Source organism: Heteronotia binoei, chromosome 1 (genome assembly GCF_032191835.1).
Source record: "Heteronotia binoei isolate CCM8104 ecotype False Entrance Well chromosome 1, APGP_CSIRO_Hbin_v1, whole genome shotgun sequence".
Taxonomy (NCBI): domain Eukaryota; kingdom Metazoa; phylum Chordata; class Lepidosauria; order Squamata; family Gekkonidae; genus Heteronotia; species Heteronotia binoei.
The window spans coordinates 186,870,642-186,888,939 of record NC_083223.1 but is presented as its reverse complement, the minus strand read 5'-3'; the positions used below and the strand labels follow the sequence as shown (position 1 = coordinate 186,888,939).

Genomic DNA, 18,298 nt, shown 5'->3' with positions numbered 1-18,298 from the left:
GCACAAGTATGTCACATGCTATTTTTTTAAAAAGCAAAACCAAACAAATCAATGCTATGGTGGTCGCTGCCACATGTGTAGTCCTCTCTGCTTTTTAAATCAAAAGTACTGCCCACATGGTTAAGATGTATTCTACACATAACATCCAGATTGTCTTTTTGGCTGCCATCTCTCATTGGTGTCCCTTTTAAACTTCATTCATGCATGGCGGATATATTGCATTTGTTCTTTCATTCCTTTGGGAAGGAGACAAATGTAAAATTATTGTATGATCAGTTAAAGTTTAGATGTAGAGGTACTTTTAGTTCTCTCTGTGCAGTGAGTCAGGGGAAGAAGAACTTCCCATAATAGCAGAAACAAAGATAATTGGGATTCTTCAGTGCAGAAGGGAGAAGGTACGAGAAGAACATGTTTTTTTAAAAGGCTTTAGAAGTTTCACATGTTTATGCCGTTAACTTTATTGCTTCACACATACCACTGTTATGTATGTAATGTAGTGTGCCAACTGAAATTACGAGAAAGAGATGAAAATTGTGTTGACATTAGCCTTCTTTTATAAGACTGTAGAGTTTTATTTGATTTCAGAAGAGAAGCAGTCTTGGAAAATATGCAGCCTCTGTTATGGCAGTCATGATAAAAATATATCTGTGTTGTGTAAGAAACAAAAGGTTTAAAGAATGAGAACATGTATAATGCCACTTCTGCGGCTTAAAGTAAAGGAATCCTTTGAGAAAACTAAAATAAGTTCCAAGAAAAATGGAAGTAGAGGCAATATATATATCTAGAAGTTGTGACCAGTATGGCTTCTACAGTTGACCACCTAGAAACTACCCTCCACTTATTTATTTATTTACCTGACCTGTGAATTTAGGGGGAGGTATGTGTGAATTTCCTCATTGTGTAGGGGGTTGGACTAGATGACCCTGGAGGTCCCTTCTGATTCTATGATTCTATTGTGTTGGATCCAGACTAAACTGGCAACTTTTACCAATTCTGTCTTCTTTCTGTCATTTCTCAGGATCCCCTATCCCCCTCAGAAGCTGCATTTTGTGGAGATCGGTGGGAAGGAGGGATAGGCAGAGAAGTTCTGTTCTGCTGTTGAAAAACCTATTACAAGAAGGAACATATGGGCTATAATTATGTGCTTGTTCCAAATTACATTCACATTGGTATACAGTACCAAGCATTTTGCTTTAGATGGTGTACCTGTGGGTGGCACAGGCATTTTTCTTCTTGCAACATTTTCCATCTTGCCTTATCCAGTGTGCCAAGGTCACTTAGAGGACTGTCCAGATGTACAGAAAGCTACTCAAAAACAGAAAAAATGTCACTGCAAACTGAACCTCATGGGTACAAATGCTGTATGAATGATGGGGCTTGGCATCTATCAGGGTACATCTTCCGTTCTTTCAGTGGAACAGGAAGAAGAACAGTACTGTCAATCTCTGAAGGCATGGTATCTGAATGTAAGTAAAAACTGAATCAGCTGCATCTTCCAGGGCAAAGAATTCTAAAGGCTGGTATCCCTATGAGCTTTCTCGCTGGATCCAGAAGCAGAACATATGTTGCATAATGAATGATTAATGTGATGAAAGTGAATCAGAGACTGCCAGCGCATTGCCTTAGGAACTTATAATACATCCAGGTTTCTGGCTGGATGTGACATCACCAGGGCTTTTTTTGTAGAAAAAGCCCAGCAGAGACTCATTTGCATATTAGGCCACACCCCTGATGCCAAGCCACCCAGAACTGTGCTCCTGTGCATTCCTGCTCAAAAAAAGCCCCGGACATCACACATTGCATAATGTCATTTCCGCCTCTGGACCTTTCTCTAACTGTTCAAGAGAATAAAGGTGGGCCTGGACCCATCAGCAGAAGCCCTGTTAGTAGAAGTGGGCACCTGACAACTCCAGCCAGATGTCACAGCTAAAAAGGCCCTCTCTGAATCCTAAGACAACATGTCTATCCTCAGTACATACAGGGATTTTTTTTCAAAAGCTGTTTATCCCTCCACAGAACTGTTTTTCAACCATTTGCATCTATGGGGTTAAAACAGGATGTTCCAACTAGTGAAACCTGTGTGCTCTCACTGCCTTGGATCCATCATAGTTACCACCCAAACATGTAGATAATGATATACAATAAAAAATCTGAATCATCTGCTGAAATACTACTGCTTTGTTTGTGGGGTTCCTTATGCAATCACACCAATTTTTTGGAAGAACAGTACTATCAAAACTTGTTGTGTGTATGAAGAAATAAATTTATGGTTTGTGGGAAGAGAGTGCGAAATTTGTCCTTTTTAGCATATGATCATGAGCACAGCGAGCAGTGCTTGGAATACAGATTTAAACTAGAAATATCCTCCGGTGGCTTGTAAATAGACTGGTCTGGACAGCCACCTTTGGTTTAATTGCTTTTGCAATTCTGTTCAGAGCTAGTACAGCTTAGGGTTGCCAGCCTCCAGGTGGGGCCTGGAGATCTCCTGTTTTTACAACTGATCTCCAGCTTGCCTCTCCATCCTTTTTTTCTTAGATCAGTAGTTACCCTCTTCCTGAAAGTTTTGCCATCTGTGAAAAATGCGCGTATCCTTCCATGAAGCCTCAAGCCAAGTACATTCTGTGAGTCTTCAGTGTTGTGTGATCTGTGCTTCATACATCTCAAATGGGTCCCCCACTTTGATGATTGGGTGTGTTTCATTTATTCATTTTGTAATTTCCAAATGAATTTTATTAACTTGGACAAATCTTTCCCCTTGCGTAACTGCATTGTTCTGGTCTTTCACACTGAGTTTCTTACCCTGGCCTCCTTGAAAATCCCATCTTAGCATTTTACTTTATTTCAGAACCTTGTTTAACTAGAGCTTCGTGAAGTGGAGTTTCCAATCTGGTATCCATTGAAACTTTTAACATAAAAATAGATTCCAAGGCAAAGCTGGACATTTTTTTTTTGGGGGGGGGGCTACCTGTATACTTGTAGTTCACTGATTCACCACACTTGTCAGTCAAGCGAAAAGGGAACAACTACAACCGAAATCAAAACCAAGAAACAAAGAATTGCAGAAAAAATACCATACGTAAACACAACATGCTTAAACTATAATGTAATAGGACTCTGAAATGTATTCCTCCTGATCTTATGTATTCATCACCACCCAAAAGCCTTCAGAAGTAAGAATAATAAAAATACTGTACATGCATAAACATAAAATACCACTTTATTTACAAAGCATGAATAAAAGACCAAATGTGTTTCAACAATAGTCTTCTTCAGTGGTCATAAAATATGTAACAAAGAGGAATAAAACATCACAAAAATATAAATTTGACTGTTGTTGAATCACGTCTAGTCTTCATACTTTGAAAATAAAGGGTGATTTTGTATTTTATTATTCCTGTTTTTGAAATGTACACAGGTTTTTGAGTGGTGATGAATACATAAGGTCAGGAATAAGTTTCAGAGTCTACTCATGACACTTCTACAGAACTTTCTAGAAGGAATTGGTAAAAGTTGCCAGTTTAGTCTGGATCCAACAAAATAGAATCATAGAATTGGAAGGAACCTCCAGGGTCATCTAGTCCAACCCCCTACACAATGAGGAAAGTTTTACAGAACTTTCAAAAATTGTCTGTGAGTAGTTCATCAGTGGTCTCTAGGACAGTTGACCAAAGCAACATGCTGGGCTTGTCTTTTGGGATCTAGACTCTGCATTCTGAGATGCCCTCTAGGTGGTGTGTCTTTTATTCATGGTTCTTCCCCCAAGGTGTGTTCTTTGAACACTTTATGGCTGATCTATGTGTTTCTGTTAGAGTTGCCAAGTCCAATTCAAGAAATATCTGGGGACTTTGGGGGTGGAGCCAGGAGACATTAGGGGTGGAGCCAAGATCAAGGCTGTGACAAGCATAATTGAACTCCAAAGGGAGTTCTGGCCATCACATTTAAAGGGACAGCACACCTTTTCAATTCCTTCCTTCCATAGGAAATAATGAAAGATAGCGGCACCTTCTTTTGGGGCTCATAGAATTGGACCCCCCAGTCCAATCTTTTGGAAACTTGGGGGGTATTTGGGGGAGAGGCACTAGATGCTACACTGATAATTTGGTGCCTCTACCCCAAAAAACACCCCCCCCAGAGCCCCAGATACCCGCAGATCAATTCTCCATGATTTTCTATGGAAATAAATCTCCCTAGGGAATAACAGAGTTTCCAGCAGACATTTCCCTCCCCTCTCCCAGCTTTCTGACAACCCTGAAGCGGGGGGAGGGTCTCCAAACCAGGGGATCCCCTGCCCCCACCTGGAGATTGGCAACCCTAGTTTCTGTGTACTTCATTTGTGAATAGGCTTGCCAGTACCCAGGTCCCAGCGGGGGTTCTCCCGCTTTCCCAAGCTCCTTCCCGATCCCAATCAGCTGGCCGGTGGGGGAAGCCCCACCCCCGCAGCCACCATGTGCCTTTTCACCTCTGGAGGCTTCAGACTCCACTTCCTCTTGGGATGGTGTGTCTGTGTCTTTAAGGCTGAATGGGGGTGGGGGGAGCAGGCAGAAAAACATGACTGCTCCCAATGCCTGTGAAAGCAGCCCAGACCCTCCCTTGGTTGCACAATCTTTTCAGAGGTCGTTTGCATAGGAAAAGTAAACTTGAACCTTTGGTTGCTCTGTTTTACTTTTAAGAAATTGGAAGTTCAGCAACTTGTGGGTAGAGATGCCAATCCCCAGGTGGGGCAGAAGCAAAACCCGAAGATATCCACGAAAACCAGCCTCAATTATGAAAAAATGAACAACTTTATACAAGTTACTTCCTACATAAGCAGACGATACTTCTTATAAATACCAATACAATATAGCCCGAACCCAAAGGCCTTTCATTCAATACCAAAGTTCATTTCTTTGTGGTGGAAGTCCGGGGAAGACCTTAAACAAGCAGTGAAGTAGGAGTCCGATGCTTAGACAGTCCTTTGAGCAAAGACGGGTGTAAAGACGATAAGCAGCACAGCGCAATTTCGCAACAGGGAAGCGCATATTGCCCTGTTTCTCATGTGAAAAAGGGCAATATGCGCTTCCCTGTTGCGAAATTGCACTGTGCTGCTTATCGTCTTTACACCCGTCTTTGCTCAAAGGACTGTCTAAGCATCGGACTCCTACTTCACGGCTTGTTTAAGGTCTTCCCTGGACTTCCACCACAAAGAAATGAACTTTGGTATTGAATGAAAGGCCTTTGGGTTCGGGCTATATTGTATTGGTATTTATAAGAAGTATCGTCTGCTTATGTAGGAAGTAACTTGTATAAAGTTGTTCATTTTTTCATAACTGAGGCTGGTTTTTCGTGGATGCCTTCGGGTTTTGTTCCTGCTTCACTTTTCCACGTTACTCTTTTGGTTACTCAATCCCCAGGTGGGAGCAGGCCCTCCCCCACTTCAGAGTCATCAGATACAGGGGTGAGGGGAGGGAAATGTCTGCTGGGCACTTTTTTATTCCCTATGGAGATGGATTCCCATAGGGTATATTGGATAATTGATTTAGGGATATCAGGGGTTCTGGAGGTGCTGTTTTTTGAGTTAAGAGGCCACCAATTTTCAGCATAGCATCTGATAACTCTCCTCAAAACGTTTTCCAATTTTCAAAAAGATTAGACCAGGGGGTCCAATTCTATGAGCCTCAAAAGAAGGTGCCCCTATCCTTCATTATTTCTAATTTCGGAAAGGCATTTTAAAGGTTTGCAGTTCCTTTAAACGTGATGGCCAGAACTCCGTTTGGAGTTCTGCTGTGCTTGTCACAACTTTGCTTATGGCTCCACCTCCAAAGTCTCCTGACTCCACCCCCATAGTCTCCTGGCTCCGCCCCAAAGTCCCCAGATATTTCTTGAATTGAATTTGGCAACCCTACTTGGGAATGGGATCCCCACTCAGAGTCCCATGTAATAGCCCAATGTGAGTTCTCAGTTCCCATGTGTGTGGTGCTTTGGATTGCAGCTGTGGCACATGTGCAGTAAGGCCTTCAGTCTTCCATTTGCCTCACCTGAAATGGTCCCCAGAGAGAGTGTGTGCTATATGGTCTGTTGGGGAAAACAGAGTTTTGATGTCTTCAGTTCTTGAGTGTTAGAGATTGTGGCTAGTACTGGGAAGGAAAACAGAGATTTCATTTTAAAATATCAAAATATTTTTAATGTTCAAACATTGTCCTAAAAATTATTCAATCTGTGTCCTCCTTTGGGGAATGGGGTGAATATGGAGAATGAGGACAGCAGAAGCTCTTTAAGAACAAAGGCCCTGAATTTCTTCATAAGTAACACAGTGATGGCTCAAGAATGCACATTGACTTGACACTGGCACGCAAAAATCCAGACTGTTGGGAAACCTTTCTAGCAGTAAGGCTTATTGTGCTGTCTTGCTTCTCCCAGAGGAAATACTGAGAGATGGAAAGGATGATCTAATACTGAAGTTGGCGACTTCAGAAAGGCTGCAAGGAATGTATGATTTGCAAATGTCTTCCATTGCAATATTTTTTCTGCACACCTCCAGCAATTCCCCATCTTGTTCCCTTTGTTTTTATATATTCCAGAATGGTTAATGCTAAAAATATTATCCAGAAATGGTTAAAAATATACCCACAGTTTATGGTATTAGAAAACAATAGTGAATCTTGGTCTTTATTTTCTTCTGATTTCAGAGTTTGGGGCACGTTACTATAGGGTTGCCAATCCCCAGGTGGGGGCAGGGGATCCCCCGCTTCGGAGACCCTCCCCCCGCTTCGGAGACCCTCCCCCCGCTTCAGGGTCGTCAGAAAGTGGGGGGAGGGGAGGGAAATGTCTGCTGGGAACTCTGTTATTCCCTAGGAAGATTTATTCCCATAGAAAATCATGGAGAATTGATCTGCGGGTATCTGGGGCTCTGGGGGGGCTGTTGTTTGGGGTAGATGCACCAAATTTTTAGTATAGCATCGAGTACCTCTCCCCAAAATACCCCCCCAAGTTTCCAAAAGATTGGACCAGGGGGTCCAATTCTATGAGCCCCAAAAGAAGGTGCCCCTATCCATTATTTCCAATGGAAGAAAGGAATTGAAAAGGTGTGCCGTCCCTTTAAATGTGATGGCCAGAACTCCCTTTGGAGTTCAAAGGGACGGCACACCTTTTCAATTCCTTTCTTCCATTGGAAATAATGGATAGGGGCACCTCGAGACTGGACTACTGTAACGCCCTCTACATGGGGCTGCCCCTGTGCTGAACTCGGCGGCTGCAGCTGGTGCAGAACACAGCGGCTAGGCTGCTGTTGGGGCTCCCAAGATGGGAGCGCATACAGCCGGGGCTACGTGAACTGCACTGGCTGCCGGTGGCATACCAAGTTCGTTACAAGGTGCTGGTTATTACCTTTAAAGCCCTATATGGCCGAGGACCTGTCTACTTGAGGGACCGTCTCTCCCCGCATGAACCCCAGAGAGCACTGAGGTCAGCTGGAAAGAACCAGCTGAATATCCCTGGGCCAAAGGAGGCCAGATTGAAGTCCACCCGGGATCGGGCCTTCTCTGTAGCGGCCCCCCCTACTGTGGAACCAACTCCCAGAGGAGGTACGGGCCCTGCGATGCTTAGATCAATTCCACAGGGCCTGTAAGACCTACCTCTTTAAAATAGCCTTCACATAAACCGAGCCAAGAAAGTCCTGTTGGATATGTACTATGTTTTATGTTTTAATCACTGGATTTTATGAAAGATCTTAATTATAGCACCATAATCTTAAGTCTAATGTAATTTTAACGATTTTAAGGATGATTTTATATTGAAATTGTATATGAATTTATAATAGATTGCACATGGTTTTATTGTATACTGTATTCACATGTTGTGAGCCGCCCTGAGCCTGCTTGCGGGGAGGGCAGGATACAAATAAAAAGTTATTATTATTATTATTATTAATTATGCTTGTCACAGCCTTGATCTTGGCTCCACCCCTAATGTCTCCTGGCTCCATCCCCAAAGTCTCCTGGCTCCACCCCCAAAGTCCCCAGATATTTCTTGAATTGGACTTGGCAACCCTACGTTACTACCAAACTTTCTCTGCTCCTTAACCACTGTGCTGCACTGTGCCTCCTTTAATATTTATACATGGATTACCAGAGAACTTCATGGTCATCACTTGGGGCCAGGCCACACAACACTAGGGACCAGAAGCAGAATCCTCAGATGTGTATTTAGCTGCAAAAAATCAGTCCGGAAGCAGAGACTCCATATTGCTGTCCAGGGCTTTAATATCCAGCAGGAACTCATTTGCATATTAGCCCACACACCCCTGATGTGACCATTGTTTCACACAGAGCTTTTTTGTAGGACAAAACCAGCAGGAACTCATTTGCATATTAGACCACATCCCCTGACACCAAGCCAGCAGGAACTGCGTTCCCACATGTTCCTGCAAAAAAAAAAAAAAAACCTGTTGAAGGTGTGTATGTGTGGAAAGCTCTCTGGGCTTCTTTAGGTACTGGGCAGGAAGCAAAAAGTAAAATAACTCCTCTCCCTCGAGTTTAAAGCAGCACAAAAATTGTAGCTTTTATGGCAATAGATTTGTGTGCTTAGAAGGCTGATGAGCTTTGTGGCTGGAGGAGAGGTCCATCAGTGGCTACTAACCTCAGTAAGTAAGGGTTACCTCTGTATTCAGAGGCAGTAAAGTTCTAAATACCAGTGCTAAGGCCCAACATCAGGAAATATCTTATGATTTTTGGATCTGTATGCACATGGGGGGTGTTTGAGGAAGACATGTTTGTGCAGGGCAACGTGATGTGTGTGGTAAGGGGGAGAGAGTTCTAGTTTAATATTAAATTATTTGACTTGTTCTTCTTTCCTATAGATTTCCTATCCAAGTGATGAGGAAGACAGTGATGATTCTGAGGGAGAGAACCAGGAGCTTGCTCAGATTGACAGAGGTAAGCCATTATGATGATGTGGAAGGCTATGGGAGCTGGGCCTAGACCCTTGGAACTTCCATTCTTAATCCCAAATGCTATTGTCGATGTTCCCTAAATGCAACTGACATCTATCCAGTTACATAACTCCTTGTTTGTGTAGTCTTTTTCTATTTTCTGATGGCTCCTCCAAAAATTGTTGTACACAAACATCTTCAGCAGTGAAAATTAGACCAGTACTGGAATTGATCTGTCTATATTCCATTTTCCTGTCCAAGGGGTTTAGAGTGGCATACGTTTGAAAAGGATAAAGAATAAGTGGAGTAACTCTTTATCCCTGAGGCAGCTCAACCTGAGAGATGGTGGCGGTGGTCTAGGGGCACCAGGTGGTCTTACATTTGGCAGGACTCTCTTCAGTCTAGGCTAAAATGGTTTGTGCTGTGCTTTGATAAACGAACTATGTTCCTGAAGTGACATTAGTGCAAAAGGTTCAATTCCTCTTAGAGAATTCAGATTCTAAACATATTTTGTTGGTCAGTTTCTAGAGGCTTGCTGAAGGGAGGTGTTTTCAGACATGGGCCTTATTTATGCTTTCAAGTTTCCTTTGATTGGTGATCTTGAACTTAGATTTCCCAGATAGTAAGTAGATTGATACTGACCACTGTACATGGCTGTCTCTATGTTCTTAAACTGCCACATAGAAGTTGTAGGGTTTTTTTTTTTGGAAGACTATAGTTTTGTAGACAAGTACATAGCCCTCAGTCTGTGCCATGGTGCCTTCACATGTTCTTGACTAGCACATGAAGCAACTTCTGTAGAAAAGCTCACAGTGTCCAGCTGCTTCATGTTCCTCTGGGTCTTAGCCTCAAAGCATTGACCATGAGATCTCTTTAATGAATGTCAATAAATCAAACGTAGGTTTGCAACTTACAGATGTGCACACCTGAACAACACCTGAACAGTATATTCAGGATTGGTACAGCACAGACATTGTCTGCAGTTTTTGATGCAGTAATTCATAGCAAGAGGTAACATTTATCAGAGACTGTAAAACAAAATATTGCAAGTGTTTAATGTTTTAAGCATGCTTTATTTTAAGTTTTAAAAAATCTTTAATTGTGTTTGTGCCCTTTATAAAGTTCATACCCACTACCTGGCATTACATTTTGTGACACACATGGCCCAGCCCAACAAGGTCTCATTTATGTCAAATCTGGCTGTCATAACAAATGAGTTTGATACCCCTGATATAGGGAATAATATGCAACATATTATTTATTAAGGCTAAGTTTACAAAGGAATTGGCTTATCTTCTGCCATGGATCCAAGATCTGGGTGACCAGTATTGGTGAAGGCTTTTTATTGTGTACCTGGGTATAAAACACATTCGCTCAAAGTGCCCGTCATTTGTTATGTTACTTGTCTCCTGCACCATGATCAGCCTTTGTGCAGGAGCAAGGATAACATGATGAAACTTTGTAGTATTCTGTATTTCAAATACAGGGTAGGTACAAAACATAAATTTCTTACTTGAGCCACTGTATAAAAAAAAAGAATGCAATTTTTTTCTAACAAAGCTTCATTTCTGTAACTATATTTATGCAAATTTGGGAAATGTTGCAAATTCATTGAGTTTGCATAATTCTAGTTTTGGAAGCCACATTACCAATACTGACAAAGTCTTGGGAAACCTTGGGGGTGAAAGAACAGAGGCCTTGTGTTGGGGGAGGAAGAGAGCTGCTCCTGGCTTTTTCTTGTCAGCAAACGTGACATGAAATAACTTGATCTTCTGGTTTAGCTGTTAAATGCTCTGCTGCCTGGTGATTCTTTCTTTTGCTACTTCATTTCTAGTCCACATTTCTCATAAAGACTCAAGGCCATCACAGTAGTCAGTTCTTCTTTTAAAGAAGATTGCAGGATCCTCTGCTAAAGACCTGAAATATAGAGTATTTGTGGTCTCCTTCTGTATACATGATGCATTGTCTTTGAAATATGGCATAAAGTGAAAGGTTAATAGGAAGGGCTGTAGCTCACTGGTTGAGCTATGCATGTAGAAGATCCCAAGTACTCATGGCTCTGCCTTATATTGAGTTGGACCATTGATCTTTTCACAGTCATTTCTGATAACTATGACTGGCAGTGGCTTTCCAGGGTTTCAGGAAAGAGGACTTTCATATCACCGACAACTTGAGCCTTTTAAGTGGAGATGCTGAAGACTGAACTTGGGATCTTCTGCTCAGCCACTGAACCACCACTCCTGTCCTTCAGACACTGGCATCTTTAAAAGGGTGTAAGATGACAGGTCTGGGAAAGACTTTGACTTGAGACTTTGAAGACACTGGTGGTTGGTGTAGATGGTTCTAAGCTAGATGGGTCAATTGTCTGATTTTGTATCAGATAGCATCATATTTGCCTCCTTCTCATGTTTAGATTTTTATTGTCTTCATGTTTTGAATACCTGAAAGTATAATGTGAAAATTTGGAGGCATTTGAACTTTGAACTTATTTCCTGCTTAAAGTTTTCATTGCTGCCCCCCCCCCCCCCCCGCCTGCCCTGCCCTGCGGTTCTCTGGCCATGAGTGAGTTTCAGGAATGCATTCATGCTAAGTCCTGAGTGTTCCGGGAGAAATAAGTTGTATGGTAGTCCTGCAAATACCTAAATTCAGAGAGCAATGGTTGTGGAGTACCTAATAAACAAAGGAAAGACTCATGAGAAATTGGAACAGTGTAGTCTGTATGATGACAAATTACATGTTTCTTACACATTTTCTCAGAGAGAAGACGGAATTGCACTTTGACCCCCTTGGCAAATAATCAACTGCAGAACCAAGAAAATCAGTGCTGCAAAACACGGTCCCATTTTCCTGCAGGCCTAGATTGTCACAGCTCTGAAGAGGAGCTGGAACGAATTAGTTGTGAGTTTGCAGCTGAGAAACGGAAGTGGTCGCAAGTCAATAGACTTGCCTGCTGTGGTGACAACTACAATACTTCCTCTAGTGACGAGGAAGTGAAGAACTTGTGTGGCATGTCCTTTCGACCTGTTGTAGAGGCAGCAGATGGCTTCCATGCAAGCTCTAGTCCGGTACTCTTTAGTGCCTCACCTCCTAAGAGACTCCAGTCTTTTGTACGAACTGCAACATCCCGGCCTTTAATCTTCACGAGTGTTGGAGACAACTTTGAGCAAGTGATGCCTTGTAAACGACACCGGCAGGGCTATGGAGACAAGGTCAGTAGGCCCAGCCTTGACCTGGAAAAAATGCAGCAGGTAAGATGTTCCATTCATAACTAGTTGTACATTGTCTGCATTGAAGCTGGCCTTACAAATGTTTGAGAAATCTTTTGTCAGCCTTGGCCTAATGAGGAATGGTGCACAGCTGGAACTGATTTGACTGCCCTGAGCTAGTCCTGGTAACTGTTTAGCAAAAGCAGAAGAAAAGTATCTTATGACATTTTTCAAGAACCATTGTTCTATTGCATCCTGTAGGAGACTGGAGGGGATGGGGGGGCATCATAGCGTTGTCAGTGTGACATCATTTCTGGGGCAAGCCTGGAAGTGATATGCTACTCTAGGATTCAGTGAAAACTTTGTGGGTTTACCATAACAACCCAACACACAGCTTTTTCTTCAGTCTCTTATTTCCTGACCTTAATTTTTGTTCATGATCTTGCCTGCCTTCTTCCATCTACTCTGGACCCAATGCCGCCTACCTTAGTCCTAGACTTGATGTCACTTTAGATTTTGTCCTGCTGAGAGAGATCATCCCTGTTCCTGACTGTGCAAATGCTACTCATGTTCTAATTCATTATAAACATCCATACTTTCCTTCTTGTTTCTGCTGGAAATGCTGTATTTTCTGTACTGCTTAATTTCTTAAGCTAAGGATGCTGGTGTTGGATTGCCTGGTATATTAGGCATGATGGTGTTGCATTGTTTTGCTGTAATGAGTTGGAAGTGGTGGCCATTCCATCTGTTTGTCATGCTAGGCTGCTCACTCCATCTCACAGGAGTGTTTGGTTCAATGTGCATGTTTCATTGCATCTGGCTCTCTTCCCATTTTTCTTTCTTTCTTTCTTTTAATTGGGCTGAAACAGCTTGGCTAGTATATAAAGGCTCAGATACATCTCCACTGAATGCTCTCTTGCACCCCTTGATCACTGTGCTTGGGCAATGTCCTAATTATACCCAGGACCTGCTGCCAGTCATATGCATTTTAATGAGTGCTTTGTGTCAGTGTCCTAGAAAGACCGATGTGGCGGCTGGTCTCTGGCAGTGGGTGTGGCCCCTTTTCAGAGTAGCCAGTGGTGCTGCATTTTAGGGTGAGGCAGATGGTGTACATATGCAGAGGAAAGGACTATATTGGTTACTTGAAGTGAAGATTAGTTGGAGGACAGAGGTCATGTACTTTCCAGAAGAGATTTTTTTTGTCAGTTTGTCATACCACAGCAAGGAAGTGTGTCAACAGATACATCTATGGGAACTGTGAAAGGAGCTTCCCCCCCTTCTTTTTAGAAATCTGGTTGCTCCTGTGTAGCGAGGAACAAGAAGTACGTTTAATGAAATTCAGCAGCGACTCTGATGAGTGCTTAATCTTGTCTTTCCTTGGTGAATATAGATGGTGCTGATCTGCTGAATAAACAAATCCAGAAGAGCTGCAAGAGCTTGGGACCTGCACTGGGTGTCTGTAGAATAGCCAAAAGGCCTGGAGACCCCAAATGGCATTCTTGTCCTAACAGGCACAAGAGCAGGAATAAGCCTTTGAAAGTCTTTGTGGTAAAAATAGAAATGTTTCACAATGAACATTAGTGTGCTGCAGTGGTTGACAAGTACTTGGTAATTTTAATATTGTTGCACAACTTTCTGTAGAGGATAGTTATTCTGCAGGGAATTATGATGGACCTCGATGTAACAGGCTATCTCTTTCTCTCCTCTTCCCATCAAATATGAACTTGAGGCTCATTGCATATTTTCAGTGCAAATTTGTAGTTAGAAATATTTCATGATACAAATAGACAAAACCTATCCATTTTTTGAGCGGGGCAAAACTAAAAAATGGCACCCTTACTCAAGAAAAATGGTGTGTGAGGGTATGTGCCCGCCACCCCAGGCAAGACACCCCCACAATGCAGCCCCAGTCTTCTGCCCCCTACAGGCACCCACCCCTTTTTTCCTTCCAGGGTCTGTGTGCAGATCCTGGAAGAAAAAGAGGGTGGGGTGGCATTCTCTGCTCCGAGGATGGTGCAAACGCCTCCGGGATGCCCTCGCTTTCCCCTCCCTGGGTCTGTGCACACAGATGGGGGAGGAGAAAAGGGCGGGAGCGGCGTTTGTGCCATCCTCAGCTTCAAGGATGGCACAAACACCAATGGGACGCTCTCGCTTTCTCCTCCTCAGGTCTGTGTGCACAGACCGAGGGAGGAGAAAGGGGCTGGGACAGCATTTGCGCCATCCTCTGCTCTGAGGATGGCACAAACACCGCTGGGACACCCTCACTCCTCCCCAGTCTGTGCACACAGATCGGGGGAGGAGAAAGGGGCGGGGGCAGCATTTGTACCCTCCTCAGCTCTGAGGATGGTGCAAACACTACCAGGACACCTTCACTTTCTCCTCCCCAGGTCTGTTGCTACCCTTTTGACTCTGAGCTCTGAAGCCTTTAAGTGGATATTCACGTTGCGCCGTTGACTCTGGCTGTTGTTCAGAGAAGAAAGGTCATATAGCTATTCTGGCAGCACTGTTACACATAGTTTAGCTATCATATAGTACCAAGGTGGTGTCCTAAGTGCATCTAGGGTGTGAACACCCTCCAACCTGCTCTGTAATTCAGACTGTTGCCTCCTTGTTTAACAATACTCTCATTCTTCTTTAAGTCAGTGTCCTCAGCTGTTGAGGCTGAACCATTGGGCAGCTTGCTGGCCAGGTAGAATGTTACTCTATTTGTTAAAGCCACTGGGAATGCTGCCAGGAATAAGGTAATGACTCCAGAAAGGTGGAATGACCACTTCATCATTCTAGAGCAAATGCTAGGAATGGATCTTTAGTGATTATCTGTGTTGGATTAATATGTAGTGTGTGTGTGTGTTTTCTCCCAGCACTAAAAATAAATTCTTATGCTGAGGTTTAGCTATTATTGCCTTGTGCCTAAAGATACCAAAAAATGACTGATTTCACCCTCTGAACTAGCCTAAAATGCATGCACTGTAAGAGCTTCTTTTTTTTCCTTTGTAGCTTGTATTTCTGTAGCTTGTATTTCTTGAATGCACAAAGGAAAATCAGATCTTGTGCTTTTTCTGTCTATTTTGTGGGCATCCAGCAGGTAAATCTGTGGATTGCATCTGGGTTCTACCCTAGGATTTTTATGTCCCCCTCTTCTGTCTCATGTTTTGGATTCAGAGCTGGCCAGTGTTGCTGCTTTATCATGCAAGGAATGGCATGGGCCAAGCCAAGAATTTTGATGTGGCTGGGATTCCTCCCAACACCAGGCCTTGGATTCAGTGGGAGCTCACAGGAGCACAGCTCCTGAACCTTTTTGAGAGTTCCACCTCCTTGTCCATTGAATAGTATGTGCAGCTGCATAACAATCCCTGGATGAGCTCCACCACCTATTTTTCTACAAAACGACCCCTGCCCAACACTATATAAGACACTACTCAAGAAGTCTCCATGTTATTTCAGAGGTGTTCTCTCATTTTGGAGCCTGGTTGAATGGGGGTGATTATACAAAAATACTAATGACAGACTTCATTTTAATTAAACTTCCTGCCCCACCTTTTGACCCAAGACAGGTCCTCAAGGTGTCTTTTAGGAGTAAAGCCACATCAGTAACTTGAATGAATAGCAGCAAGGTAAGACACAACAAAAGATTAACTTGTAGTTTTGCAACAAAAGCATGGACTAATGTAAATTTATGAATGTATGAATGGACCACATATGTGGTGACTCCTTTGGAAAGAAGTTCCTTAAAACTGGCGCTCCTGTAGAAAAAACGCTCCTTCTCATGACTAAAAGCAAGACTCTACAAATGATTACAGTATATTGAAGTAGTGATGGGGATTGAGGATTGGAAGGGTCCAGTCAGCGATTTTTCTATTTTTAGTTCCCAGAGTGTACTGCAGTAGTAGACAGCATGGTGATGGCATATCAGCTGTTAAAACATACTCATTAAAATTGCTGGACTCTGGGCGTGAAAATGCATCTCTGTCATGTGCTAGCATCAGTATAGGAGTCCTGGCACATTACCTGTCCTTGCACCATTATTAACACATGACAGAGCTTATGCTAGGTGGCCTGGTAGCCATCCCCTTCTCTGTTGCTAACCGATGTTGTAATGTTACAGCAGAAGTCAGCTGAGAAAAGAAACAAGCTCTTTAAAGGGCCCGTGTAGAATGTAGCACTGCCATGCTGAAAGTGGGATTTAGCTCCACCATCTCCCTGTAATGATTGCAGGTAGAGCACCCACATGGATGCTCTGTTGTCCTTTTAATCAGATGGAAGTCAGGTTTCTATTAGTCCCAATTTTAAGGGGAAAGCTCTGGGGAACCAACAAACCATGCTCAAGACAAGGAAGCATTAATTTAAATGGTGGCTTCCTATGAAAATCCTTGCATAGAAGCAGCCCTGTGCATCCTAGAGCAATACTGGGTCAGACCGTGAATGTGACTTAATATTACAAATCTTTGATCTTTTAAGAATGTATTACATCTTAAATACAATTAGAATGCAACCATCCAAATGCAAGTCTTAAAAATGCTCAGCATTCAAATGCTTAAAAATAGGTCCCATTTTAATAGAGCTTCCAAAAGTGCATGCCTCTTGCTTCCATTTTTAAAATAATAATTCCATTGTTAGGGGAAAGGATAATCAGTAAACAAGACTTGTGTATTGGTTGTTTTGACTGTTGGTTTGTTATGTCTATTAATTGACCTTGAAGCATACTTCATTGCTATCCAGGATCCTGATGCCTACATTCTGATTGGCTATTCTTTTAGAACCAACCAATTGAGATGCAAGGCATTTCTCTCAGGAAAAGCAAATGAATGATCCTGAAGAAACCAATAGGGTGGATTGCCACCCACATAAGGGAGTGTTTTTAACTCAGCCCGAATGGATATAAGGAGTGGTGTTGCCTGTTTGAGTTCAGTTCTGCTCTTGTTCAATAAATGTTCCTGCTTACCTCAAACTGGCTGAGCTCACTATATAATAAGACTATAATGGAAAAATGTCCTGAGTGGTGGTGGCTCTCACAAAGATGTTACATAGAACAGAGCCTTTTCTTCCTTAGTTCTTAAAATTCAGGGTTTCAGGTGTGTTCCGGTTCTATTGTCTCTCGGGTTTTGGAGGTAATTACTAGCATCTAAAACTGTCCCCAGACCTTACTAACAACCAATGCACAGGCTAGTGCAAGTGGAACCTGTTCCAGTAAACAGTCATTTTGATCCAGCTGCAGTTCCTGTACAGCCAACTCGTGTGTTTTAAGAGAATGTCTAGGCAAGTATTCTTTATAGGAAAACCTTCCTTGGTAAATGAGGTAGTTTAGCTAGCTGCATTGTCCCCTTACCATTTTCACCCTTGCTTTGGTCAGGCATGGGAAGCTGTTGGTCTTCTGGAAATAAGAGCTTGATGCCAAGGGCCAGGGCTTGTTTTCCTGGAAAACAAGGCACCAGAACTCTCAAGAGGGAAATGAAGGAGAAGCACACAAGTGTCCTTCATGAACTTTTAAACTTTTTTAAAAAAAATAATTTTGTTTTTACAAAATGGTTCTAGAACTCCATTCTGCCACGTTCCCCCAGGAAAAAAAAGCCGTGCCAAGGGCACACAGGATGTTGAGATGTTCTTCATAGATGCTGTACTTTAGTTTAAGAGATTTTTACATGAATATCTACCAAAGCCTCTTGACCAGAAGTGATTAAAAGCATTGCTTTTTTTCTCCAGATGTCTTTTGTTGGCTGATAGATAAATTTCTGTCTTGAAAGGGTCACTATTGATGGCAGTCTCCCCACCCTGTGAGTTCTCAGAAATGCCTGTATACAGTCCCTGCCTTGAGGTGGTAATTCACAACATGGATTTACTCAGATGTAGCTCTAACTGCTCCATTGTGCTCATTTGGCTGCTTTGATCAAGTGTAAGCCAATCTGTAACCCAGCTTGCTGGGGGTAAAGTGTAGATGACTGGGGAAGGCAGTTGCAAACCACCCCGTAACAAAAAAAAGTCTGCCAAGAAAATGTTGTGATGTGACATCACCTCATGGGTTGGTAACAACTCAGTACTTGCCCAGGGGATTTCCTTTATCTTTTTAACATTTTGCAGTGTGTGTGTGTTAAGGTAAATGTTGTCTGTTCTTAATAGTCTCCAAATTGCCTTAAGCCTTTAAGATTGAGAGAAAGAAATTCACATGAGTGTTGGCATAATGGTCCTGGAA

General features: G+C 42.7%; 1 protein-coding gene across 1 annotated transcript in view; it reads left to right on the top strand.

The window, feature by feature from the left end:
* LOC132576193 (uncharacterized) overlaps nt 1-18,298 on the top strand; it is a 120,209-nt gene that overhangs the window by 20,606 nt on the left and 81,305 nt on the right. The window contains exons 2-3 of the mRNA XM_060245135.1: nt 8,834-8,909; nt 11,663-12,153. Of these exons, the coding sequence (XP_060101118.1) occupies nt 8,834-8,909; nt 11,663-12,153 (567 nt within the window). The remainder of the gene's footprint in view (nt 1-8,833; nt 8,910-11,662; nt 12,154-18,298) is intronic.